We start from the raw sequence: 27,662 nt of genomic DNA on the forward strand, positions 1-27,662 counted from the left end.
CCATCTCTAATTGTTGTTTCTCCGTGAAATCTGAGTTCGGGCATTGCTTCAGAGAAATTTTGCGCAATTTTGCCTTCCAGGACTGTCTCGTTGATTGCGCTCCCATCCTTTTGAACTTCATTTCCAACAGAATTTGTAGCTTCTGACATCATTAGAGGAATTCTAGTCGACTACCGAAGTTAAAATTTAAGGACAGATTACATAAATTTACAAAATCAAAGAACAAAACAAAAAAAATGTATGCAGAATAAACACGAACAGTAAGCAGAATAGTAGAATTTAGTATTTACACTTCAGTCGAATAGAATGTAAATTTCATTGCCTTTAGCAGCTTTATGATATTTAAAATTCAAAAACCGGACTGTGTTGATTAAGCAAAATAACAGATTACTAAGGAAGCATTCACTATTGTTGAGCGTTTCACAAGAAAATTTAAGCAAAAATGACTTCACTTATAGCACCACAGAGTCAATCCCTCAGCAACGATCTCAGATGGCAGCTCCAAGATAATGAAATCTCAAACGTTGCCCCATAGATCAAAGCTAAGAAACCGAAACAGACAAGCAAAGATTAATCACAAACCAACAAAAGAGCATTAAAAAAAATTGAATTACTAAATGTTATCTTTCGTTGATTTTTTCTTATTTTTCCTCTTTCTGGTTTCTGATCTTCTCTTCAAGATTAATTTGTTCAACGTACGTTGGTGCTGAATAACTGTTCTTAGCAAATTCACTTCAATTCGTGATGCCGGATGAATTCGGTCTAGTTCTGCTTTATAATACTGCGACTTTTTCTTTCTTGGGGAAATCAAATGACGTCTCACACTATTAACAGGAGCAATTTTCAGATCGCACAGACTATTGAAAAGATCGGTTTTCCCAAAACGATTACAGCAAACGAGGCCTATTATTTGATCGCTGTATTTCGTCAGGATAAGTTTCAATTCGTTGACAGATAAAGGATTGTTTCTATTGCTCTTGTGTGCTGTCACTGAATTATTAAGGAGATTATGCCAGATTATTATGTCATTTCGTTGTTTCAAAGGCGATTTTTCGAGTAGCTGTTGCAGATGGAGGCCAGCGCCGCTTCTATGATTTAAATTCAGACCTGATTTTGAATAAGTATGTCCTAGAATGTTTCACTGCTTGAGAAGAATGTAAGGGGTTCGTGTGACGGCTCTGTTAACGCAACTCGCACCAATAATTAGAACCATAAGGGGAATACACTAATCGGATCTCTAAAATCCCAGTTATTTGGGCCCCAAGTCTTATCCGATTCGTCGCCAACTACAACTGAAAAGAACTTATTAAACAGCAACGAATTGCAATTTAATAAGTTTATCACAACAATTAGGCTAATAGGATGATAGGAAGATGATAGTGAACATAGTTCCAGAATCTTAAGCAAACATGCAGAGGTTCACTGAGAGAAAAGCGAGAGTTTGCAACTGACGATTTAGTTCTCACATCTTGTTCAAAAATTGAGACCTTCAAAACTGTGCTAAGAGTTTTTATACCCAGACGAATCTGACCTCTGATAAAAAAAATACTGCCTGTGTTTTACTCCGGGGTGTTTTTTAGTCTGGGATATCAGCCTGTGGACGAGAAAAGCACAAAAAGCACAGCAGAATGCCTCAGGAAAGAAAATAACGCCTCTTTAGAAAAAAAATGATGTCAAAATATTAGAAACAAAGCAAAAATAGTGCTTTTACTTTGAAAATAACTGTGAGACAAAAATAGCAGGCAGGGATCGACAGTTATGGTCGGGTTTAGGGAAGATTTCACTCAAAAGTATACACATGCAAATTATCTGATCTCATAATAAATTGTAAAAAGACATCAAACTTGAAGGGGTGAACGAATAATACCACTTTTTTGTTTGCTGTGGCCTCTCTTTCCCGTTTAGCCAATTGTTGTTCTAAATTGGCTATTATGGCACTCTGGCTGTTTCCTCGAGGTGAACAGAAAGCTTCCAATTGTTTAAGCTGCATTCCATAAGAAAGGTTGTATAAATCAACGGCGGGTATAGGAGTGACCAATAGGATCCGCAAAAAAATATAACCTGGTTTCTTGCCATGTTTTTTCCCTTTGATAAACAGAACAATGCATTCATTGGTGCTACAAGAAAATGAGTTCCACTTGAGTGCGATTAAAAGGCAGAATGCTAAAATCTTTTTAAATGAAAATATTACCTATTAATTCTGTTCCTTTTGGGTGCTTCTTTTGAAAAACATGTATGGTATTGGCAGAAACTTCTCAATAATGCAAGTAGTTTTGCTGACCATCAGAAAAGGTTTCGTACAGAAGTCTAAGTTTTTAATATATGGGATTCCAACCATTTTTTGAGAATTGTGCTACGCGACTTTGAGTATTCCTTTTTTCCATACATTTGGTTAGGAAAATTCTACGTCCTCATTTCAAAAACCAACAAGGAGGCTCGGTAATGTGCGTTCGCACATTAAGTTCCGACCCCGCTCATCTACATTTTTCACTTAATTGTCTACCAAATGTGGAAGAGATAAAAAAATTAACATATCAATATATATCGTTCAACAAACGAATCGTTCTACTAAAAGAATAAAACAATCTACTCTAGAGGTCCTATGAGACCTGTGGCTAGCATAATATGACTACCAGAAAAAACGGCAACAAAAATCAAATAGTTACAAATATTAATTACGACCAAATTTCCTTGTCTATTTTTTGAAAACCATTAATAAAAAAATCAAAAGGGCTTCAGATAAAATTTATACTGAGAAGATTAACTGGTTCAAAATATGGGATTTTTCCTCAAGGCGACTTGGCAACAAGTCGACAAGAAATGAACAAAAGCGGCAAAAGTTTATTAGAACATTGCTTTTTTAAAAAATTATTAAATTCAAACTGATTAGAAACATTACGCATCAAATGAAATCATGAGAGAATCTTTCATACCTCAATAGAGAGCGACTGAGGCCTTTGACTATCCAGGATATGTCATACCACTACAAAAAGAACGACAAACACATTCAAGATTTGCACGAAAATGATGTCCCCCCAATCAATTAAATATTACGTTGATCATTAGAAACAATGAAAATCTTCGTTTGCTTTTTTTGCAGGTGAAAACATTTGTTAGTCAAATGAAGCCCATTATTGTGATACTATGAAAAAAAAACAAAAACCAACACAAAAGGGGCAAATTTGCAAAAATCACGAAAATTGGTCTTATGAAAACTGGTTGTTCCAAGAAGAAAGAGCCTTTGAGGAAAATTAAACCATTATTAAGAGCAAATTGTATTTTAAAAGATAAATGATGTGAATTGTATAGAGAGATAATTAGCTACAACTTATAAGAAATAAAATTGGCAGATCTCAAAAATCTATCTCTTTTTTTTTATTAAAAACAAATATTTTCAAAATTCATAGCCAACAAAAGCTTTTGTAAAAAACAGACGACAGTTCTCTTGCAGCTACTCGGAAAACTAATTGCGACTGTTATTAAAGAGACTAAATCATAAGACTACAAAATAACACTAAATACAAGCTGATCTAATAAGTTTCAAAATCAACGTTACGAAATCACAGTTTTGAAGCCATTAAATTTAGGAGATATTAACGCGAGAATAAAACATCTTCATTTGCGTGTCTTTTGACCATCATAACATCTATTTATAAAACGACTATCACAAAAATGACAACAAAAAGAACCAAACAAACTTAAAAATATCTAAGCTCCACAAAACTCATCTGAAACAAAATGTCTAAGCCCTGAAGACATCATTTAAAAAATTTAAACAACAGAAAAACTATTGTTTGATTCAACATTAAAAAAATTCTAAACGATGAGGTTATTTAACGAAAATAATACAACATTGTAAAATACGAAAAAACGCAAACCAAAACAAAAATGGATAAGTTGAAGATTACTATTATTCTTTTTTAGAAATTTAATTCGAAAGGCAAAACATCCATTAGTTATTTAACAATATCACTTATTTAAGTTCAATTTTTTATTTATAGTTGGCCACTGAGACCTTTATTTACACAATATTTGGCATATGACAACAAAAGTTAACAACAAATAAAGGGCAAAAAAGAACTCTACCAGTTTCTGCAAGAGAACGGTGTCGCAGCCCATCAAACCATAAGTTATAAAAACAAAACTTATGTTCAGTTTCAAATGTTGTCAATCTTTTTTCAGTCAGATTGTTAAATAAAGCGACAATTTACAAAACAAAAGAAAAACAACAGCAAAAAAGGGCCATTATGCACAAAAATCAGAAAATTTTAATTAAAAACTCGTAGTACCAAAAGCAAGAAAACCTTCTATTAAAACAACCGGCCAAAAATTTTTTTTTATAAGTAGGTAAGGTTTACATGTACTTACTGAGAATAAGCAAAGTGTTGACAAAAAATATATAAAAAATTGACAAATTCAAAAAATCACAGAAATTTCCTTAAAACAAATACATCCAATAACACACATTAGGTAACAACCGAATGAATAGAAAAGATTCACTTGCACATCCTGAGGAAAAATTCAGATCTTTCAGTGATCAAACTTAAAAATCAGACAGCCAAAAGAATAATAATTGAAGGCAAAAGACAAGAAATCAGTTGAAATTTACTAAAACCTCTTCCTCAAAGCCATAAAAACCCTTTGGTTCTCTGAAAACAAACTGTATCTACATTCGGCCTCAAATTTACGTAAATTGGGGTTGTCATTAATGGAGCTGTGGAAAAATATTGTCAGTAATTAACAGTAAAAGAACAAAAACGAAATATTTTGAAAAAAGGCAGCATCAAAATAAAAACCAAAAAGTCTCCGATTCTAAGAGTCCATGATATTATCGGACCTCTCCCTGATTTGTCGTGCACCCTGCAAACCGGCCAAGTGTTCCAAGTATTTGCGAATTAGACCAATTGTTGAGTGGAATTCTTGAAATATTGAAAAAAAAAGATGAAATTTGTATAATTATCGAGTTAAATCTGCAAAAAACGGCAAAGTTTTAAATCCAGAAGACTTTCTTACCGCCCCTAATTGCAACTAGCACTCTGTTTGAGATTAGAGAATTTATGTTAAGGTTTCCAGGTCACTAAGTTTGCCAAACTTTAACAAAGTGGACCAGAAAAGCATATTTTGTGCCATTTTTTATGAAAAAAGTTTGGATTTTGAAAATTTTATCGAAAACTTTAGCAAAAAAAAATTCAATCAAACAATTCAGCAACGTTTTTCTATCTCTCACGTTTTTTAGCATCAAATAATATAACATATTGAGTTCAAATTTGTTCTTTAATAACGCGTCATTACACTTTTAGCTTTTTTCAACGTCTAGTAGATGAATGGAACAGTTTTCATACAGGTTTCTCAAGACGTCTGCGTCAATTAAATCCAAATTTCATACATTTCTTCTTCTAAATTTTCCAAAAAATTAACTGTTTTTGTAATCGCTGCTTGTAAAATGACCCATAAATTTTCAATAGCATTCAGATCTGGACTGAATGCTGGCCATTCGAGTACCCTCCACCCGTTTTCTTAGAAAAGTTTGTCATAATCTTCAATTTATGCAGAGGAAAATTATCGAATTGAAAGATAAAGTTGCCTATGTGCATTTTTTCTTCGTAATTTTTCAAATTTTCCTAATAAGTGACAGCGTTTAGCTTGTTTGGACACTTAACAAGCAATTTCCGTCCATATGATTGTCTTGCACCCCAAAATATAAGTGATTGTTTGTCCGAACACAAATTATTGAGTTTTATTCAGGTAAACTCGTTCTGCTTCTTCAAAAAACTCAAACAATTCCGTCGCTGGAGATGCGCACCCTTGTTTCATCATTAAAAACAATATTATGCCAGAGCAAGAAAGGCTTCTTGAGCATAACAATAAACCATTTTGAACGAACACTCTTGCTTTTCTTCATCAAACTAATTCTTTTCTCACCATTTCTTTAAGAAACGCCATAATTTTTGAGAATTTGTCTAACTGTACCCCCGGAAATTGTAGCCTAGCAATGGAATTCGCTAGGAGCCACTAAATTGCAATCCAGTGAGGTTTTGGGATCTTTCAACACATCGGCAACTAACTTTTTTTCTGATGTTTTCGACAATTTTTGTCGGCTTCCGCTCGATTTTTGGTCCTCAAAATTGTTATTTATCAAGTAACGTCTTCATGCATAATGTGCACTAGATTTTGATTTCAACTAAGGAATATCTCTTAAAACTTCTAAATTTCACACCTTTTTCACTTCTTAGAGCAAATTATGCTTATAAAGCACGAATCATGCTTTAAAAACAAAATCATGCTGTACGTGTATTTTTGGTACCATAGCGTATGATATCATACAGATCATAATGTTTTTAATAGAACGAAACCGAGAAAAACATACATAAACCTTGTATGATTAGTAGGAATCCATTTATGTCCTCGTATGGTTACCTGAAAATCATATCTGATCCTAGTATGATGAACAGTAAATCATATTTTTTTTCCTCCATTTTTCTGAAGCAGTTTTTAAAGAGTCAGTTTTTTACGCCTCACAAAAAACCACTGAAGCAATTTGTAAGAACTTGGTGTTGTGTAAGCGTTTTACAGGATTAGATATTAGATGGAATTCTGATGGAATTTCTATTAAAACAAAATATAATAAATTTTTTTAGACAAGCGCAGAAGAAATGTTTTTTGAATCAAAAACCTAGAATATATGGATTATATGCGCGAAAAAAACAATTAAATCAGCCTCTGACTACAATATACAGGTTTTAGAAAGGCATTCAATGTTTTATATTTCATATTTGACTTCGCTTGACTAATAGTAAATTTTCGTACTGTCTTACAAAAATGAAAAAAATAGACAACACTGACTCCCAAACATTTTAGTATGATTAATTGCTCTCGAACGAAGTTCGAAGCAGCTATTGGAAACGAGTGTATCAATTTTGTGTGATCTAAGCTGTTTTCGATCTGGTTCATTTTTAAAGGGATTATAAGCGAAAGCAAATGAAATACTTTGTAGCTTAGTATTTAAGATGTCGGGATGCCAATCTGGAGGGTAGGGTGTGAATCCCATTGGGCAAGTTCTTTATGCCCCCGTCTGTCTCTCGATAGCAATTCATCCGACGTTTGTCGGTGTGTTTCTCTTATGATAGCCAGAAAAAATATATGATCTTTTTATGGCTACTGAAAGAACATTTAAATCAAATATGACCTAGTATGAATACTAGGAATCGTATATGTCCTTGAATTGTTACCAGAAATTATGTATGACAGTCAATCCTTGGGAGGTTTGTGGAGGGAAATGTTTAAATAAACCACGCTAGATGCGGTGAAAAAAAATAATTAATCGCATCAAGCGGTGAAAAAGAATAATTCACCGCCACCGAGAACGCGGTGAAAAAAAAATAATTCACCGCGATTCACCGCATTCACCGCAAAAAGATGTAAGAAATACGCGGTGAAATTTTTTTTCACCGCATTTCTTACAAAAATTCACCACCAAACCTCGACCCGGGTTGAAATATTATGTGCAAACGCAGATTATTGTTTGATTTGTAAAAATTCACCACCAAACCTCGACCCGGGTTGAAATATTATGTGCAAACGCAGATTATTGTTTGATTTGTAAACTAACTCTTTCTGCCTCTTTCTCCTCCATGAGGTGTCTGGTCTCCCTCTCCTGTCTCAACTCCCCTCTCAGTCTGTCATTCTCACTCTTCAAAGCCTCTTCTATCTTCTGTCTCTGTTCATCTGACCAATCATAATGTAGATGAAGCATATTACTCAATCAAACATTATTAAACATGAAACATACTAAAATAGTTTTCATGCATGCTAAATATTAAAGTTCAGCCCTCCAAAGATTCCCAGGAGCCGATTCCGTTTAAACTGCACCCAAAAGTTTGCAAGCCCGGGTCGAGGAATTCGTCAAAATTTATGAAAGAAATGCGCTGACAACCGCTGAAAAAAATATTTTTCAGCGGATAAATCTTACATAATAATCCGCTTAATCTGCTGAATTTTCAGCACCTTTCTTACATAATTTTTCAGAACTTTAAGCGGATAATTATGTAAGATTAATCCGCTGAAAAATATTTTTTTCAGCGACTGTCAGCGCCTTTCTTACATAATTTCCAATACTTTTCTTACACAATCAGTACTTAATTTGATTCAGTATAAGACCAAATCACTTGATTGAATGAAATCAGGTAGCGTAAGTATAATAGTATAATTATCTTCATTCCGTTAGATATGATGAAAGAGTGACGCGTTTCAGTTGGTATGTAAAAAAAAAGAATTTTCATTTTTAAAAAAACACGCAGATTTTTGACTGATTAGTGGCTCTTCAGAAGTGCAAAAAGTTAAAGAGTCTACATGCAGACTACGTTATAAGCAATAGTGAGCAAAAAAATTGCACGTAAAATTATGCAAGAAAGGTTCTGAATTCGCTGAATTTTAGTTTTTCACAAGTGCTGAAAATATGGAAGAAAGGTGCTGAGAAGGCGCTGAAATCTTGCAAGAGAAGTGTTGAAATTATGTAAGAAAAGCGCTGAATCCGCTGAATCCTTTTCATAAGTGCTGAAAATATGTAATAAAGGTGCTTAATCATCTGCTGATTTTGTGCAAGAAATACGCTGAAAGGTGCTGAAATATTTTTTTTCGGCGGATTCACCACCAAATTCTCAATTTTCAGCGCAATCAGCACAAATCTTACATAATTTCAGCACATTCAACGGATTTCTTACAAAAATATCCACTTACAGCTGCTGACCCCTCGACCCGGGAGTTAAATTTTTCCAAAAAGCTGAATCCTAAAGCATGGTTGAAGTTTCTGATCAATCAGTCGAATAGAACAAAAATTCTTGTGAAAAAACTACCCAATTTTATTCCGCATTTTATCAATATCTTGCCGAACTGTCTATTTTTAATTTTTTTACAAATATCTTACTAACTCAACGGTTAGGAGGACGAAATTTTTTCTCATTGATAATGTAGTTCAAAAATGCACTCTTAGAGTGAGAGAAAAAATGGCAGTCACCGTATTGGTACAGAAGATATATGCACGAGACTAACAATTTTTTTCAATGTTCTTCCTCAAAAACCACGATATTCTCCGTGTGAACTGAGATATGAGATTTGAACTGTCTCAGAGCTTTTAAAGAATGAAAAAGACAATCTCTGATATTGCACTTCTGTCTTTTTCTCATAATAAATAATAAAATTTCTTCCAATCGCTTCCTTTTATTAAATTTACTATACTACAGAAATATTGCTCATCTCCAGTACCTAGGTAACAAATTGAATTTTCCCTCAATTGGTGATCTTAGTTCGCTTGAAATTTAATCTCATGCTAGGGATTTAAAAGTTTAGATGCGTGCCATTCAAAATACAGCTGATACTCCCGCTGTAATCCATTTTTCATATACTTTTTCAACATTCTGTGGTCCAACTAAGCTACCATTTTTCTGAATCTTTCTATCTAACTGTGGATACTGTTCACATCACAGTTCAAAATTTGTTTGAAAAGTTTGCAAAAAAAAAGTCAATATTTGAAATTTTTTTTCGAAAATCTTCAATCATTGAAAGGTTTTTTTCATAAAACAGTTGACGGGTTGGCCTCTTAGTTACCAGAGATCAAAATAGTTTGGCATTATTCAGAGCTCCTACGGCAAAAATATCTCAAACTACCAAAAGATCGTACCGAGGAAAAATTCTTCAGTGCCCGGACTTGAGTCTCAGAGCGTTTCTGCACTGAACCAGCATTTTTCAGGAGTAAAAACTTAATTCAGTTCTGAAAAATTGATCACCAGAATATTGTAAGTTTTGTTATTCATTATCAATTTTTTTCATTATGATTATTTTGCGGTCATAGAGCTCGTCCAGACTAAAATTGTTCTGTATAGTCTGAAATTATAATCTTAAAACGTATACCCCAAAATTAGGTCTCAGAAGAATAATGTCATACATCTGTAGCTTATAACTGCTGATACATACACGCCATTTATACATTAGCTGGTCTGTAATCAACTATCGCAAAACCAGTTTAACTTAAATGTTACTCGAATGTTTTTTTTCTCGAACACTTATTGATCATTATGAAGTTGAGATTAGAATCAGATGCTGACACTACAATTATTCGGAGCTGAACAAGAATCTTGATTCCATTGTGACATGAACAGAGTACTGGCCATCCTAACAAACAATTTCTCTGAACTGAATCAGCGCTGATTTGCTCTGCCACCAACTTCCGGTTGGCCCATTTTGAGTATATCCATTTTTCTTTTTCATCACTTTTCTCTGATAAAAGATCTTTTCCTGAAAGCGCGGAGACATTACTCGCGGAGTTTTTATGCTTGAATCCTAACAAATTCCCCCAAAAACATAGTACCCAATATCGTTCAAGAAGCATAATTCCGATTTGTCTCTCGTGGTACAGGTACCTTTATTACGACACAAATTTGAGCACAGAAATTTTACTACGACACAAACGAGTTCAGTGCATTAAGAGCGGGTGTCTGCAATACTTGCAGTACCCGTACCGAACTCCAAGTGTAAATCAGTACTGTGCAACTGTAAATGCAAGTCTCCCGTGTAATATATTTTGCTCGCTTTCTCGCTTGAAATTCGCTTCTTTCAAGCGTATATTAACGGCGCAGTAGTAAATAATTTAACAGTCATCGTGGCGCAGAAAGGAGGACAAATGTCTCTGGGGCGAGAGATCGTGGGTTCAATCCACGTACAAAATTTTAATTTTACACTTGGCCCAAGTCTGACCATTGTAAAATCAGACTGAACTCAAGTCTGACAAGTGAAAAAAGTGACATGAATCAGTCTATGATTCAGTAATGATGAAGAATTGCATTTATACTGGCCCAGTACTGGAACGCACTTGGAGTTAGGTGCGGTTGGTTATTCTAACCTGCGTCTTTGAGTGTCTTTCCCTTCTGTTGCATTAGCTTCTCCATTTTGGCAATAACCTTCTCCTGAGCCTTGACAGTCTCCTCTAAATGTGCAAATTTGGCACTCTTGTCTTGATACTTTATCAGCAGAGCCTGTTGAGCTGTATGTGCTTGCTGAAGTTGCATGAACGACTTCTCTTTGTCGTTTTTCTAAAAATTGAAGCTTCTGCTATGCTCATTCGGGTACAAATGAACTAAGAAAATTCGTATCTTTTATCCAAACCTACAAAATTATTTAAATTAACGTGCTGTTTTGGTGTTATTTTAATCAAATTTCAAGTGCGCTTGGGGGTTGCAAAAAGAATGCACCCAATAGGATTTGCCAGCAATAAGCAATAAGGCAAAACATCAGGAAAATCATATTTGACCTCAAAGATATGGTGGCATATCAAATACGGAGCTTTATACAAAAAATATAGTTGAAAGGATTGAGCAACTTTCCGTTTATGCCCCCAGCTTAGTCAATGCATATTGTTTGCACTCACCACATTTTTACATCATAATTTGACTACTTAATGGCAGGTGCTCTGCAACTGGGGATGCATAACGTACGGGGGGTGGGGGAGGGGGCATACGGAAAAGACCCATCATATTTGCAACTCTTTGAACTTTTTTCTTCGCGTATTTTGTTTTTTGAAACTCAATTCAATTGAGGATGCTCCATACAATTTAGGACAGCGTCGATCTTCTTTCACCATAAACAACGGATAGTATGTTTGACGCCAGCCATGCAACTGTTCTCGAGGAGTTGATGGTCTTTTCTTGAATCTGAACGAGCTTGAAACTGAATCCTACAAATTGCAATTAGGCGCCTTTATCCTACCCGTCCCGATCTCTGAAAAGAACTTTTGCTATCTTTCAAAAAATTATTTGTTTATTATAAAGTTGAAAATTTTAGAAATAAAGCGGAAACACTAAGGTTGCAATCTACTTTCCGAGAATGATCATATGGTACAATTCTTGTTGTTCCAGGAAGCATGTGTAGTTTTCCGATTTGATCTGACAGAATAAAAATTAGCCACGCAGAAAGATTCCTCTATTTCCGAGTAGAGATCTTCGTTGTTTGTTTCCTTTTGTAACATCTTACCGTGTCCACAAAAATCAATGTTTGAATATATATTTTTTTTCAAATCAAGCACTTCTATCCTTTATCCTCGCGTCCTCTAAGAAGAACCTTTGGTATCAATAAGAGAACAGTTTTGTTTACGTAGGAAGCCTAAGAGACATTCCAATTTGGTCTGACGCCTGACGCGCAATTGGTTACTGTTCAAACATGCGTTTGATTGGATGCCAATTTTTATTACCTACCAATTGGTTTCTGAACGATAGCGAAAATTCTTCTTAGAGGTTGGGAAGGGTAGTATTATGTCGCCAATCCTACATTTTGAGCACGAAATTTGGCTTGCTGATGTCAACGTTGTCCGCTCAACCATGTTTTAGGATGAAGTGTTATAGGCTTTCGCGGACAACAATGACAGTGATGTAATACGCTGATAGTTTATTTGAAATTGGGAATATTTGCCATTGTCTGCAATTGCGAAATTTGATGTCACGCGACAAAGGCGGACAGATTTCTGTCACTGGTGTCATATTTGGGTCACTAACATCCGCGCTAAGGTAACTATTTTCCAAGCAAGGCTTTAAAATTGATTATAGGAAACCAAGGGGGATATAATTATTTCTTTTTTATCAAAATGCAGTGATGGGCAATTATAATTTTAATTCGTCAATTTTTGAACATAAATTAAGAGTACAAAACTTAGCTTAAAGTGAGTTGAACTTAAATCGAGGGATAGTTATTCGTTTAATCCGTCAAGGCTTCTGAAACTGATTAAAGGAGAAAAAGTGGGATATAATTAGTTCTTCTTATCAAAATGAAGTGAGATGTAATTCTAATATTATTCCGTAAAGATTTTCAATAAAAATTAATGGTTAAAGTGAAGTGATGACGGTACCTCTGCTCAAAAATTGCGGGCATTTATGATAGAAAAACGTGAGTTTTACGAGATTAGGGACGGATTTTTGTAAATATTGTCCGAAATTTTCTTGTCACTCTTACTCAAAATTTCGCCTACGCTAGAATAGGTGACAAATTGTCGTCACTGTTGTCCACAGACGCGGACTCCGCTGAATTTGTAGGATTGGTGACGTAATGAGGGTAAAGGTGCTTAATTAAAATTTGAATGATTCAGTGTCAACTTCATTTAGGTTCAAGAAAAGACCATCAATTCCTCGAGAATAGTTTTTCATATTTTAAATCTGAAAAAAAATTGCTTTTGAGAAATTGATGAAACAGTTCGGTAGGTTTGTATGACTGACCTTGATGACCTGGTTCTGTAGTATTTGCACTTTGTCCTTGTACACTTTCACCTCATTACTCACTTCTGCCAGCTTCCGTCTCAGGGCAATGTACCTAAAAATAGCAATAAAAATGCTGTCGATCATTCGAACAGACAATAAATATGTAATGTCAACCCGGGTCGAAGACTTTTCATGATTTACCGCTAAAAATTGCGACCCGGGTCGAGGATTATGTCACAATTTTTGTAAAAATGCGCTGACAACCGCAGAAAAAATTTTTTCTGTGGATAAATCTTACATAATAATCCGCTTAACCTGTTAAATTCTCAGCATCTTTCTTACATAATTTCAGCACTTTTCAGCGCATTAAGCGGATAATTATGAAAGATTTATGAGCTGAAAAACATTTTTTTCAGCGGCTGTCAGCGCATTCTTACATTACAATGAGCAGCACCGGAGCAAGACTAAACAGCATTGCACTAGAGCAGTCCAACTTAAAAACAGTTGGAAATCTGCCAAAAGACTTAAAAATTTTGACAACTCTTAAGATAAAGCAGTTATCGCAGCCAGAGTGTAAAGCCAAAACACTTCATTGAATGGAATCACGTAGCTTAAGTATAAATGTCTTCCTTCCCTTAGATAAGACGAAAGCGTGACGTTTTTCAGCTTTTCTGTTTTTTTTTAAAATATGAACTATCATTAAAACAAAACAACGCAGATTTTGATTACTATACAAAAATGCAATAGAAGAAGGGCTGTGAGCAATGAAATTGCACGTAAAATTATGTAAGAAAAGGCGCTTAGTCCGTGAATTTGAAAATTTCACAAGTGCTGAAAATATGTAAGACAGGTGCTGAGAAGCTGCTGATTTTTTTCAAGAGAAGTGTTTTGAACTTATGTAAGAAAGGCGCTGAATCCACTGAATTTGAATTTTTCACAATTGCTGGAAACATGGAAAAAAGGTGTTCGATCAAATGTTTTCCTAATATAAGAAATGTGCTGAAGTGTGTTGAAATTTTTTATTTCAGCGGATTCAGCACTTACTTTTCAATTTTCAGCGAAATCAACGCAAATCTTACATAATTTCCGCACATTCAGCGGATTTCTTTCAAAAACATCCACATACAGCTGCTGACCCCTCGGCCAGGGCAATTTTAACTGTGAGTTTGCTATCTGACGATGAATTTGGCAAAATTATGTAAGATATGCGCTGCGGTGAAATTGCATAATTTAGAGGTAAATGCGGCTAATTCATCAAATTTCATCTCTACATTTTTGCAGTGACATTACAAAAATTCATCGTTCGGAAAAAAGTGCTCAAAATATATGAGATAAAAGGTGAATGAAGTGAATGCTGTGAATTTACACAATTTAGCGGTGAAAGTGCTGACTTTTGGTAATTTCGCCGGTTAGATTTTCAAAGTGCATGTAGTGGTCCCGATAAATGTTGCTAAATGAGTGGTTCGTTGGCTGGATAATAGGGAGAAAGAGTAAGGTGATTATGTTGCGGGGCATAAAGACTGAACTTGAATTTGTGCTGAATTTGGGTTATATTTAAATAAAAATTACTGCGTAACGTAGCTCAATGCTTCCAGAATGCAATATGAACGTGTTCTATTCTGATTGATCAATATATAAATCAAAGAGATTAATAAGAATAGGGTGTACAGTGCGAAAGCTCGCATCACTTCACAAATGATTGTTCTAGCAAATCAATCTTTTGTAGATATTTTCGGAAAAATTGTTTCAATTAGCCAAAATCCTGATTCGGTGAGTTTTGACATTAATTACGTTAAATTACGATTTAATTATTATACCGAACTTCGAAAACGTCAGGATATGATATTGTGCACATTGTTGTTTTAATCAGCTACTGGTACTTTAAGGTACACCAAGGGTACACCAAGGGATTTCAATACATTTAGGTAAAACTCAGGTTTTCGTTTCTGTCATATTTTCATGGAGGTTGAAGGTTCGAGACTCACTTTCTCTCTGTTTTCATTTTTCACTCATTTTTTTTTCTCAAATACTTATTGATCATTATGAAGTAGAGATTAGAATCAGCTGTCGACACTACAATTATTCAGAGCTGAACAAGAATCTTGGTTCCAAGTTTGAAACGGCAGTCGCTTCCCGGGCCGAGGTTTCGCCCTAAATTCACCCCTATTTATCGGGGATTAGGGCGTGATGCGTATTCCACTCCTATTTATCGAGGAAAAGAGTGAAATAGTGTAATTTAAAAAATACACTGTATTAACACTCTTTTCTCCACTCTTTTTGCACTCTTTGCAAAGAGTGCAAGTTAGAGTGAATTGATTTTAAAAAATACACTCTTACACAACTACCATTATAACCAATTTGATACCAATATAATTAGTATCAGTTGGAGCAATGAGTAATGCTCAATGTTAACTGATCTTGTTTAACAGAGCAAAGATAGGGGGATCAATCCTCACTACCATCTTCCACTCATAATTTTTAAAATTACACTCCTAAATTTATCTTTTTCCAACCTTAATTAAGCGAAATAGGGGTGTATTTTTTTCACTCTTTACACTCTTTTCCCGTTATTTTTGAGGAAAAACCTCGGCCCGGGTTTCAAGAAAATACCTATCAATTAGGTCTGCTTTTGAAATGCCCTCCAATTCTGCGACATTTAGGAGTGCTTTTGAAGACTCTTCTCCCATCATGATCTGTCGTCTTAACTGACTGTTTGTGGCCTCGGTTTTTGACACTTGATCACGTAACGTCAGAATGTCTTCGCTCATTTTCTTCACTGCACGCCGGTAGTTCTCTAAATCCTAACAAAAAACATGCATGAGAAACTAAAACGATAATCGTAATTAACGACCATCCAACGATTGACTGTGCTTGCAACAACAGAGAGATTCTGGCGTTTATCGAGATGTTAGCAGAGTCACACAATCCTGCTGAAAAAACTCACGTGCACCTTTCAAAATGCCGAAAATCTGCAGCGCAAGAAGTCAAAATCTCAGAAGTTTCTAAAAAGCTGGGAAGTAATGGTTAAGTGACTCTGCTTGAAGTCACCGAGAACTTCTGGCGTTCATCGAGAACCGCGAAGCTGTTCGAGAAAATAAGTCAGAATTTTGAAGTGACTTCTGCAAAGTCACTTAACCATGCTTAAAACACAAAACGCGCACGTTTTAAAAGGACGAAAGTCAACGGAATTCAACTTCTGGCTAAGTAGCGACTTCTGGCATTTTGACTTCTGGCACTGCAGACTTTCGGCATTTTAAAATGTGCACGTGAGTGTTTTAAGTTGACTTCCATTAATTTTCGTCTTCCTACAACGTTCACGTTTCGCGTTTTAGCAAGGTTAAAGTTTGCAGAACTCACCTCGATATTCTGACAGAGAAGAAATCCGATTCACGGTTTTTGATAAACGCCAGAAGTTCTCAGTGGCTTCAAGCAGTGTCACGTAACCTTAACTTAAAACAACCAAATTGCAAGTTTGAGTATGTCGCAAGTTTATGGAAGTCAACTTTCGACTGTGTATACCGGAACTTCTAGCATTTCTGGCACTGCAGATTTTCTGAATTTTAAAACTTGCACGTGTGTGTCTTTAATGATTCTAATTTGCTTGAAAAACTCCAACTACAACAGGATCTCATGCCCGAAATTCTTTACAAACAACAGACACTTTGGGAAATCAATTTTAATGAAAGCTTCGAAATGTTCGAAATGTAGCATTGTGATTATAAGAGAAGAAAACTAAAAATCGATTAGCACATTGGTCCCATCTGTAAATTCCCTTCAATGCTAGACCCAAATTGGAGAAAGCGAAAAGAACGAGTTTGAAACCTGCCGCCTCAAGAAACGTGTCCTATCTCACCTGCATTTGAAGGTCAATGATGCGCATTGCTCTGTCGTCGAATTCTCCTGCACTAGGCCTAAACATTCATTAAATTAAAAATCAAGATAAAAATCAGTCCAAATCATCGAATGAAAACACCTCACCATGAGATTACAAGATCAAGTCCATTATAGTCCCACCAGTGTTTTCTACGCCCCACAGTTGCAAATTACACCCCCAGTTCTGTTTTGACCCCCCCCCCCAGCTTAGTGGGCATAGATCTTTTACGCCCCCCCCCCCAAGGCGCACGAGCTATTTTTTTACATAGTAACGTGCTTTATAACAACCTAACAACCTATAATTGTATGTTGTTATATAGCACGTTACTATGTAAAAAAATAGCTCGTGCGCCTGGGGGGGGGGGGGATAAGCTCACTGAGCTGGGAGGGGGGGGGGGGGGGGGGGGTGTCAAAACAGAATAGATCCTGATTCATTTAAGTGTAAGCAACTGCCCCCCCCCCCCCCCCAATCTCATTAGATATGACCAGATGTAATTGAGCTTCCGCTTATATTATTAGGTTGTGTGGACCAGGATCGCAATGAACGCAAAACACGCATTACTACACAGAGGGCGAATCTTTGAACTTCGTTCATCAACTATAGATGCGAACTGGTCAGATTCAACGGATCGATAAAACGTGCTGTAAATAGGTAATGATAATGAATCATGCAGTTTCCCCTGTTGTAATTACAAACTTACAGAGTTGATATTTTTTCTGAGCAGTTTTTCTGAGCAGATTTCAGGCTGATATTTTTTTGAGCAGTTTTGGCACAGTATGATTTTGGCATGCAATTCAGAGCCAATTCAGAATAACTAAGTTGTCCTGATTTTTTAATCTGATCATTCCAATTTTTGACATGATCATGATACTTGGCCGATTAAATTACGAAATAAAAGTTACTATGATTCAGCGCTGAAGATAAATGTGTCCTCAGTCCGGGGTAGAAACTCAAAGCTTATGAAGTGTGTCTTCGGATTAAGGAAATTGAGATGTGATGCACTTCATCAGTTCAAAAATCATGATATAGTATGATCACTAGATTCATCAGACTTCCTTACTCTTGAGGGATAACATTTAGGAAGCTGAGAGATCTTCTTTGTTTTGTCGCGTTCAGCAATGCGCTACTGACTTCCCTCACAAACCCACTGGCGGGTGCGAGGGGAGTTCTGCCATACATCAAGGAACTGTTTCACTCCCAATCATCTATATTGACCGCTGAGTGGCATGCTACCCAGGGAAAGGTGCTAGTTTAATGGCCTATGTGAGTACCCTCTCAGACTTTAATTTCACACTTTTTGTCGATACTTCTTGTCACCCTAATTCGGGTCATAAGACCGTTACTCCATAGTCTAAATATTCGTGGTAACTTTAAGATATGTTAGAGATCAATTGATCTGAGGTTTCACGAAGTATTTACAAAAGGTGACAAAAAAGAAATAATAAGAAAACTTAAGAAAACAAAAACTTAAGAACATTTACCCAGAACAGAAAATGACGGCTCATGCGAGTCTGTGCATAGCAGAGAAAGTTCCGGCATACTTGGCTAGCATTCTGGAAAAAATTTTATTTGCTCTCATAGAGTAAGTTCCTCCTTCGGATTATCCTAAAGCGACTAGAAGCATTACCTTTATAATTCAGTGAAAAAACTAGTAACATAAAAGATTTTTAGGGGAACAATCAATACTACTTATTACTTCATTAGAAACAAAAACTGGTTTTGATCATAACTTATAGCCCAAACTGAACCAGTTCAAAAGCTCATAATCTGATAACATCTATCGATTATACGAAAAAAAACAAGAAGAGCATTTGAACTTCAACAGATTAAGCAAGACGTATTTGGAAAGATCTGAAGTCAACAACTTTATTTTACTGAGCGTATTACAATCATTAACTTCAGACTCGCTGACTTCAGAAAATCTTCAATGAAAAATTTCACTGGGAAATCAAAATACAGCTAATTTAGATAGAAAAAGTCCTATGGTTGAAATGAAGGACCCAAAAGAATCTAATTTGCTTTAAGCATGTAACGCATCTTAGTTGCGTCTATTGAACTTAATTTCTAGGTTTAGCAACGATTTTTGTGAGTTTTTGAAAAATTTTATTTGAAATCCCAGAAGAGGAAACAACCAGTTAGTCAGTTAGTTATTTTCCTTAAATTAACACTCTGAGCAGACCAAAGATCGAATACTATGGACAAACAGAAAATTTCAGTCACTTTTCTGAATTATTTAACGGCTATGTACCACAAATCAAAAACTCTGTCTGAATTATCGGTGGATATAATAGATTTTACATCGGAAAACAAATATGCTATTATTTGATTAGGCGTTAGAAAAAGTTGCTCAGTTTGTTGCAAACAAGCATTGAGGGTCAATTGAAGTCAAGTGGTGTCTCACAAAAAAAATTCTGTGAAGAATCATCTGCTTCTTTCCATATATTAGTTGGTTTTTGGAAGAAATTCAACAAGAAAAAACGCCAGAATTCAAACACTATTTTCATAAACTTCGATATTCGCATCAACCACATATACCTAAGTATCAATCTTTTCAGTAAATGCATTTTAGATCCTAAGTTATTTGGAATGTGTGCGTTTAGAAATGGTAGTGACTATCTAAATATTAAAAAAAAATACCAAAAAGAAAATAGAAAAAAAATGCGGAAGCGAGCTTTGAAAGTTTTAATCTTATTGCCAGTGTAGGTCCAACTGAAAAAGACATTAATTGTAGAGAATGTGAAGGCTAAACACAATTAGGAAATCGGGAACGAATAGTCAGACGCTTTGTTAGTCAAAGAAATTGTGATTTTCCATTCTCCGTCTTCCAATGTTTCCATTATGTCATCTGTTTCTGTCTAATTCCAGAGTTCGAAACCTTATATGGTTAGATTTTCCGTTTTAACAACTATGAACTCTTGTAAAAAAATCTATCAAACATTAATATTATAATGTCATTATGTCTGACAAAAAAAATGGGGGACTTTACCGTTTTGTAATTGCCTTTAGAATTTTCGTGATCAATGTGAAAATGAAAATTTTTTCTCCACTATAAACCCTATTTTTGCTATTGGTCTCTCAATTTCTTTTGAGACAGGGTTATTCGCTGTTTGAAGTAAGCAAAGAAAAACGGTAGAAATGTGAATCAAACTTCATCTCCTGGGAGTACGCTCCCAGAACTTAATTTCACATTTGGTCGATACTGTTTGTCGCCCTAATTCGAGTCATAAAACCGTTACTTCGTAGTCTAATTGCTGTTGAAAATCCTAAGATCTGTTATTAATTAGGTATCAATTGCTCTCAAGTTTCACGAAGTATTCACAAAAGGTGGCAAAAAAAGAAATAACAAGAAAACTAAAGAAACCTAAAACTTAAGAACGTTCATCCGAAACAGAAAATGACGGCTGACGGCTCGTGGCAGTCTGTGCATAGCAGAAAAATTCAGGATTACTATGCGAGCTTGCTGGAAAAATTTATTTGCTCTCGTTCGAGTTATCCTTAAGGCATTGTCCTTATAAATCTGAAATAAAAGTAATAAACTTCTAAAGAATTTCAAGAGAACTTTCATTACTACTCACTGTTATGCTACAAACCTGTATTGCATACTTTTTGCGTCTATTAATATTAACTTCTAGGTTCAGCAAAAAATTTGCTGACTTGTCTTTTTTGAAAAAAATTTATTCAACTCCCAGAAGAGCAGAAAGCCCTTTTGCAATTTTTTTCAAGTTAACGCTCTGAGCAAAGGAAAAAACGAAAGCAGCGGTTAATTTTCTTATTTACTCCGGATGGCTATGTACTACAAAACAAAAACTCTCTCTGAATTTTAGCAAGTTGCTTGATCAATGGATATTACAATGGAAAACGAATGTGCTAATTGTTGATTAACCGTTAGAAAAAGTATTCAGGGCAAATTTGAAGTCAAGTGGTGTCTCACAAAAAAACTCTGTGAAGAATCATCTGCTTCTTTCCATATATTAGTTGGTTTTTGGAAGAAACTAACAAAAAAAAACGCCAGAACTCAAACACTATTTTAATAAACTTCGATATTCGCATCAACAACATATACCTAAGTCTCAATCATTTCACTAAATGCACTTTAGATCCGAAGTTATTCGAAATGTGTGCCTTTAGAAATGGTATTGATGATGTGAATATTTAAAAAAACATGAAATGCCTTAAAAAATGAAAAAAATAGAAAATAGAAAAAATTTGCTGGAGCGAGCTTTGAAAGCTTTCCTCTTATTGCCAGTGTAGCTAGAACGGAACAAGACATTTTTCTGCAAGAAGAGGGAAGAATAAAGCAACAAGAAATCCGGAATGAACTGTCAGGCGCTTTGTCTTCCGATATTTCCTCTATGTCATCTGGTTTTGTCTAACCCCAGAACCTCCAAAAATTGGCTATACTTTGCGTTTCAATATTTGAACTCTGTACAAAATCTATCAAACATTATTATAATAAGGTCATTTTTTTCAACAAAAAAGAAATAAGGGCATTTACCACTTTTAATAACTTTTAATTTTTTGAGATGAGTTTTACAATGATCATTTTTTCTCTTCTATGAATACTATATTTGTTGTTGGTCTCTTGATTTCTTCCTTGATTATTACCGTTTTGAAGTAACCGAAGAAACAATAGTTTTTAGTATTAGAGAATTAATTTTGTTTTCAAAAAAAGATTTAAAGAATATTTTATTTTTATCGGCTTTTTAAAAACTTTATGTTCTCTGGTATTTCGAGCAATCTGTTCTGCTCTAATAAAACTACAGGAGTAGAAGAAATTTTAGATTACTGGTCAGGTAAAAAATTTAAGAAGATGAAATTGAAAAACTTTCGCCTTTTCTTGATATCGTTATATTTCGAAAACTTCTTGTTATTTAAGCACAAAAAAAAGATTGTTTTCAACATTTTGCACTGAGACAAGATGAACAAGCAAGGAAACTCTATGATTTCGATGTTCTTAAATGTGTTGTTCTTCAATTTTTCGTCAAATAGTCTTGTTTTTGGGTGTATGCTAAGCATGTTTGAGCTCGTCAACGGAAATAAAAATTAGTACATCTCGAAAATCACCCCCAACCCCAATCGATGCCTTTTGCGTTTTTCCTTCAAATTTTTCTTCTAATTTTTAAACGTTTTCCGTTTTTCAAATAATTGAAAATTCGGAATCTTTCTTCAGTGAATCATAACCTGACTCTAGCGCAGCTACACAATTACCTGTGCATTTTTCTAGGCAAAGCAAAACCAGAATTGAAAATTTTACTGAAATCGAAGGCAACCTTTTGTTCAATTGAGCTCAATTGGACTTCTTATTGTCTACTTTCATTCCTTTTAAATAGAGTATTAAAAAGAGCATATGTTTGTTTAAGAAATAAATCCAATTGGCCAATATATTGAGAGTGAGTAATTGAAAAATGACAAAAAAAACAGATTTGAAAGACTTTCCATGGCTAAATCAACAAACAGTTCTCCTCGGAGGTATTTTGCATGTTCAAGGGGAACGTTGTTTTTCGACCTTATCATCTATCACTACTAGTCCGTTAGCTTTTAAAACCTTTTTGAAATTGAAACAGTCCCTTTTCTCGGCAATTTTCTCATTATCGGAAGAGCTTCGCAATTTCACACGACTGCTGCGATCGCTCAGTTTTCGTTTCTGCATTGAACTTTTACTCCTATCTCTATACATTGAGAAGGCCGAGTTCAGAATTGGGGAAGAATCTCTCAAGGCAAAATCGCCTCTGGCTGTTTTGGCTTGCTGTGATTCTTCCGGTGATACTTTAGCATGTGAAGATTGTAAAGGTGATTGCTGTTTTTGGTCAATTATGGAACGAATTCGAACTTGGTTTCCATCCGATTTCTTCCGGCTGCGTTAAAGTTTTCAAAAGGTGACGAAAACACGGAAAATTGATTCTATTCATGGGCTTTTAATGAAATGATAAAGGTTGCTATCATCGTTTTTTATTAGATGGCGCATAATCTGGTTTCAGAAAAAATACAGTCATAAATTTCATACGATTCATAAACTTTGCTGACCTAACTCGTGTTTATCCACTTAACTATGACTTATTATTGTCTATGTTCGTGGAAATAATTCGTAGCTGCCAGTTGAATATTTTCAGTTAGGTGCCGAGTTTTCTTTTGATTTTTGTTTTCTTCTGTTTATCGCTGCTGTTAGCAATAATATTGGTAGAAGCTGCAGAAAATTAATGGAGCAAGTTGTGCCCCTAACTTTGCATTTGAGATGGCCAATCAAAAGTTATCAAAACCGGGATATGAGAGTTTATGACCGGTACAATTAGAAAACTATTATTATTTTTTGAGCTGTTTCAACCGTAATCGAGCGTTATTGAATATTTGTAATCCGCCTTTCATTTATACTAATATTGAACACTTACCTTGACCGTTTTCATTGGCGACCGATTTTGATCTTTTTCTTTAAATACCGTTTCAAAATGCACACATCTTTGTTCTGAAAAACGATCGTACCTGTTTACAAAATTTTAGGGATTTTTACAGTTTTTCAGTTTTTTTTTCGGCTAGAAATCTGTTAGAAGCGGTCATTTCTATTGTCATCAACATTATCGTGTAGAGCTAATGCAATAAAAAACTCAATCATACCTGTGATACCTGTCATGAGCCCCAATGGGTTCCATTGCGTCATAGTCATTAAAAATAGCCCCGATAGGTCCCGCAGTAGAGGTGGGTGCGTCGCCCTTTGGAACTCGGAACACCAACCCCGCATCCCCTTCTCCTCCTAGGGCATGGCCCATTGAGTCTTCGGGAGGAAGTTCGTCCTGATTTAAGGGCTATAAAAATTAAATCAATTAAATGTCAAGCTTAGACATTGCATGAGACTGAAACAGAAGATCCATTAATCAGCAAAAAAATATGCGATGTTTTTTTAAAGAAAATTAATTTTTAGAAGAAGAATAACTGAAAAGCGCCACACTTTCATCATGGTTTACGGAAGGGCAACAATTACTCTTGAGCTACCTGGTATCATTCAATCAATTACTCTGCCAAAATACTCAAGCGGCGATAACACAATTCTTAAGTTTTTTGGTAGTTTCTTATTTATGATAGTGTATTCCAAGAAAACAAAAATGAAAGAAACGTTCTTTATTCATATTGTTTGTTTAAAAAGGCGGCCTGGAAACAAGGAAACAAACTCAATCGTCGTTGTTGACCATTGAGCTTACTCGCCATTTCAACAATGACGTATAGGCTACGGACAAATAAACGACCTCTTTTTTCAATATCACTGAAGAATGGTACCTTCTTATATATGAAAACACAAAAGTGGTGAATCCTTGCAAAAAAATTCAAAAAAGTACTTTTTCTGGTTTTGGAGAGCTGCTAAAATTAGAAAGCTCCTAAAATGGCCCCTTTTCAAACACAATCACACCGGCCGGCGGATTCGCGGGCTGTTCTTTTTAAAAGTATCAGTTAATCAACCATTTTGTTCGGACAAATTTCAGTTGGAGTTGCTTCTCAGCTTTTAGTAAGAAGGCTTTATATCTCTTTGTCCCACCCGCGAAGTCCCCTGGAACTATTGGTGGAACAGTAGATTCCACCCCAAACACCCCCCCCCCCCCCCCCACTCCGTTGCAAATCAATATATGGAATAGAAGAGTTGAAATAAGTCATTGTTACCTGTGAATCTGATCTGGTGTAGTCAGCAGCCATTACACGTAAAACAATGAAGAATCAATAAAGAATAAAAAAAGAAGAAAGCGTAACAGAAAATCTGAAGCTGCGTGTAATCAAGTAAATGAATAAATAATACATACAGCTCGCATTCAAATAAAATTACGCAAAATCAAACAGTGGTTTATAGTTCATATGTGAATTTAATACGTAGGCACGTTACATCAAACGTAAAAAGAAAACTTTCAGTTGTGGTTTAGACGCTCAAAACGACCCGGGTCGAAACGTGAAAGGGAAAATTAGAAATCAAGAATGATAAGAGATACAACAGCCGCGTGTTGTGCTGATCTTATGTGCAAATTTAAAACATGATGTTGAGATTTCGATTAAAAAAAAACAATGAGTTTTCTGAGCCAAAAAACAAAAATCATTAATCCTGCACTCTTCAAAAATTGAACGGTCGGTGTTTTGCACGAGTTATCGTGCAGAGAGTCACGAAACTCTTAAAACTTTTGTTTCAATTCCTCCTCTTCTAGAGGCTCCTTTGTTTCTCAGCAAATTTATTATAAAAAGGAGGATTTTTGAACGAGCCAATTTCAATATAGCAATTCCAACAGAAAAGAGAACTCATTTTTGAGAGGTGAAGCTGAGATTTGCAATGTTAAGTTGTTGCAGTGGTGCGCGCTCACAACAAGACTAATATAATTCAAAACAAAAATTGCTCCCAATTTAGTTTTCACAACAAAGAAATACGTGTTGAAATGCCATAAAAAGTTTATGCTGTTGTTCTCGGAATGAGAAACTGATTCCATAGGTACAAATTTAGTTCTGCCGATGATAATGATTTCCTTTTGATCCTCTAGTTGTTGCTGCTGCTGCTGTTGTTGTTGTTAATTTGTTGTTGTTGATGATAATGATGATAATGATTTCGATGATGTTGTTGTTCTGTTGCTTTTGTAGTTATTATTGTTATTGTTACTGTTGTTACTCTTGTTATAAAAGTTGTTTAAGGTTGTAAATATAACTTTTTGGTCATATTTCTCAATCTACACTTCGCTGAAAGTAATACTTTCAAGCAAGGTTTGCACAAAAAGAAATCATTGTCTGATTGTTCAGTGGAAAACCTTTGACAGCAAAAAGAAGAGTGTCGTTCAATGATTGTGAGGAAACTTACAAATGACATTGGAAGCTCACATTGAAAATACTAGATAACTGCAGAAAGCGCAATAACGGATGAACAGTCATTATTAACGTTAGGTTTTTTGCTCTGCACTCACAACTCATTTTTGTTGTGACTGTGGTAGAGTATAGTTAAAATGGTCACGAATCTTGGAATAAACGAACAGTGAATATCAACATCCACTGAACATTTGTCGAGTTTATCTGAGCTATTTGTTTGAATCAATTCTGTTGGAGCTTGTGTTAGGTTGACGAATTAATTCCATTTTCTGATCATTATCTCCACTTTGGAGGCACATCAGCTGCTCTAATGGCAAAAAAGTCAAAAGTAAATACAATTGACACAACTGTAACGACAACAAGAACACCTAGGAGTCATCAAACGCCAAAGACAACTGTTTGTAACGTACAAGTAATTCAGAATTGATCATTCCGAGATGTAAATAAATTTTTACAGCGTCTTCTGCTCTAAGTGTTCTTAAGAAGTAAATTCCCTTTTGCTTCATTATGTGTATTAAATTTATTCTTGAGCATTGAAATGTTTCCTAATGCGTTTTAATTTCAAAATAAGGGCAACAAAAATTTAAATATTACTTTGCCCTGATTCCTCTACATCTAGCAGTGAGAAAAAACAAAAATGATTTTAAAAGAGGTTATCTTTGACCATAAAAGTATCTCTGAGTATAGGACTTTAATTCGTTTCTGTAGATGATTGTAGTGGTATACAAAAAACACCCCGTAAATTGTGATCTGAGAGAAAACCCAGTCGCAATTGATTTTACAAAAACTGAAAGACGAGCGATTTTTACTCGAATCTGCAATAGGTCTTCAATGAAGGCAAAAGGAAATTTGGACACAAAAACAAATTGAAAACCCACGCACAGCAAATTTGGATATGCAAAAAAAGGCTCAAAACTTGTCAGGCGTTCACGGAGTCCGTGTCCGGACAAAATAACCCCAGACAGAACTTTCGCCGACAAAGCAGTCCCAAAAAAACAGACAAAACAGTCCCACAAAAAATAGACCTAAATTTTTCAAGATTTGAACTCAACACGTTCATTAACAAAAATTAGTCAGACATTGAAAAGAGAAAATTCTGCTCAAAGTTGAACAGCAGAGCAGCAATGGCGGACGAAACTTCCCGCCAAGCAATATTTGCTGCACCAAAACAGCATCCTATATTGAACAGCATCTAACAGAAAAACAGCATCCTATTTTCTAGCTTAAAACTCAAACCAAAGGACAGTTAACAGAACGCGCCAATAAAATCGTCCATAAAATGATTGAGCCCTCGTCGCCGAGTTATTACATATGGCACATAGTGGTGAGATTTTTATTTAGTACGATTCAGGGTCCCATGATGAAAAAGAAATTTTGTTTTTGCAACATTGCTAGACTATTTTGTCTGGGGCTGTTTTGTCTGTTCGCTAAGGAGTTGTTTCAGTCGTCACTAGAATGGAATTTGCAGAAAATGGAATCAATTAGTTAAAGAAAAATCTATTGCAGTTGTATAGCTTAAAAATTAATAAAGTATTGGAATGCACGACCCATGCCGAAGTTTCACGCCTCTAATTAGGGATTAGGGTGTAATTCGTATTCCAATCCTATTTATAAGGGGAAAAAGGGTAAGAGTGTATTGTTATTTTTTTAAAAATACAATGTGTTTACACTTTCCTCCACCCTTTTTACACTCTAGGGAGGACTGATAAAAAATCACACTCTTGCACGTTTGCCAA

At 35.2% G+C, this 27,662-nt stretch overlaps 1 protein-coding gene across 2 annotated transcripts in view; it reads right to left on the minus strand.

Moving 5' to 3' along the window:
* LOC142350260 (coiled-coil domain-containing protein 33-like) overlaps nt 1-24,868 on the minus strand; it is a 31,783-nt gene extending 6,915 nt beyond the window's left edge. Inside the window, exons 1-8 of one of the 2 annotated variants that reach the window (XM_075402038.1) lie at nt 24,754-24,868; nt 23,719-23,906; nt 17,089-17,146; nt 15,846-16,036; nt 13,254-13,347; nt 10,895-11,084; nt 7,610-7,725; nt 1,868-1,984 (exon numbers count right to left, since the gene is read on the minus strand). In XM_075402038.1, coding sequence (XP_075258153.1) covers nt 1,868-1,984; nt 7,610-7,725; nt 10,895-11,084; nt 13,254-13,347; nt 15,846-16,036; nt 17,089-17,146; nt 23,719-23,906; nt 24,754-24,786 — 987 coding nt within the window. In that variant the 5' untranslated portion in view covers nt 24,787-24,868. The remainder of the gene's footprint in view (nt 1-1,867; nt 1,985-7,609; nt 7,726-10,894; nt 11,085-13,253; nt 13,348-15,845; nt 16,037-17,088; nt 17,147-23,718; nt 23,907-24,753) is intronic. The other variant, XM_075402039.1, reaches the window with a different exon arrangement.
* Between the last annotated feature and the right edge of the window lie 2,794 nt (nt 24,869-27,662).

This window comes from Convolutriloba macropyga, chromosome 12, assembly GCF_964194025.1.
Source record: "Convolutriloba macropyga chromosome 12, txConMacr16.3, whole genome shotgun sequence".
Lineage (NCBI taxonomy): Eukaryota > Metazoa > Xenacoelomorpha > Acoela > Convolutidae > Convolutriloba > Convolutriloba macropyga.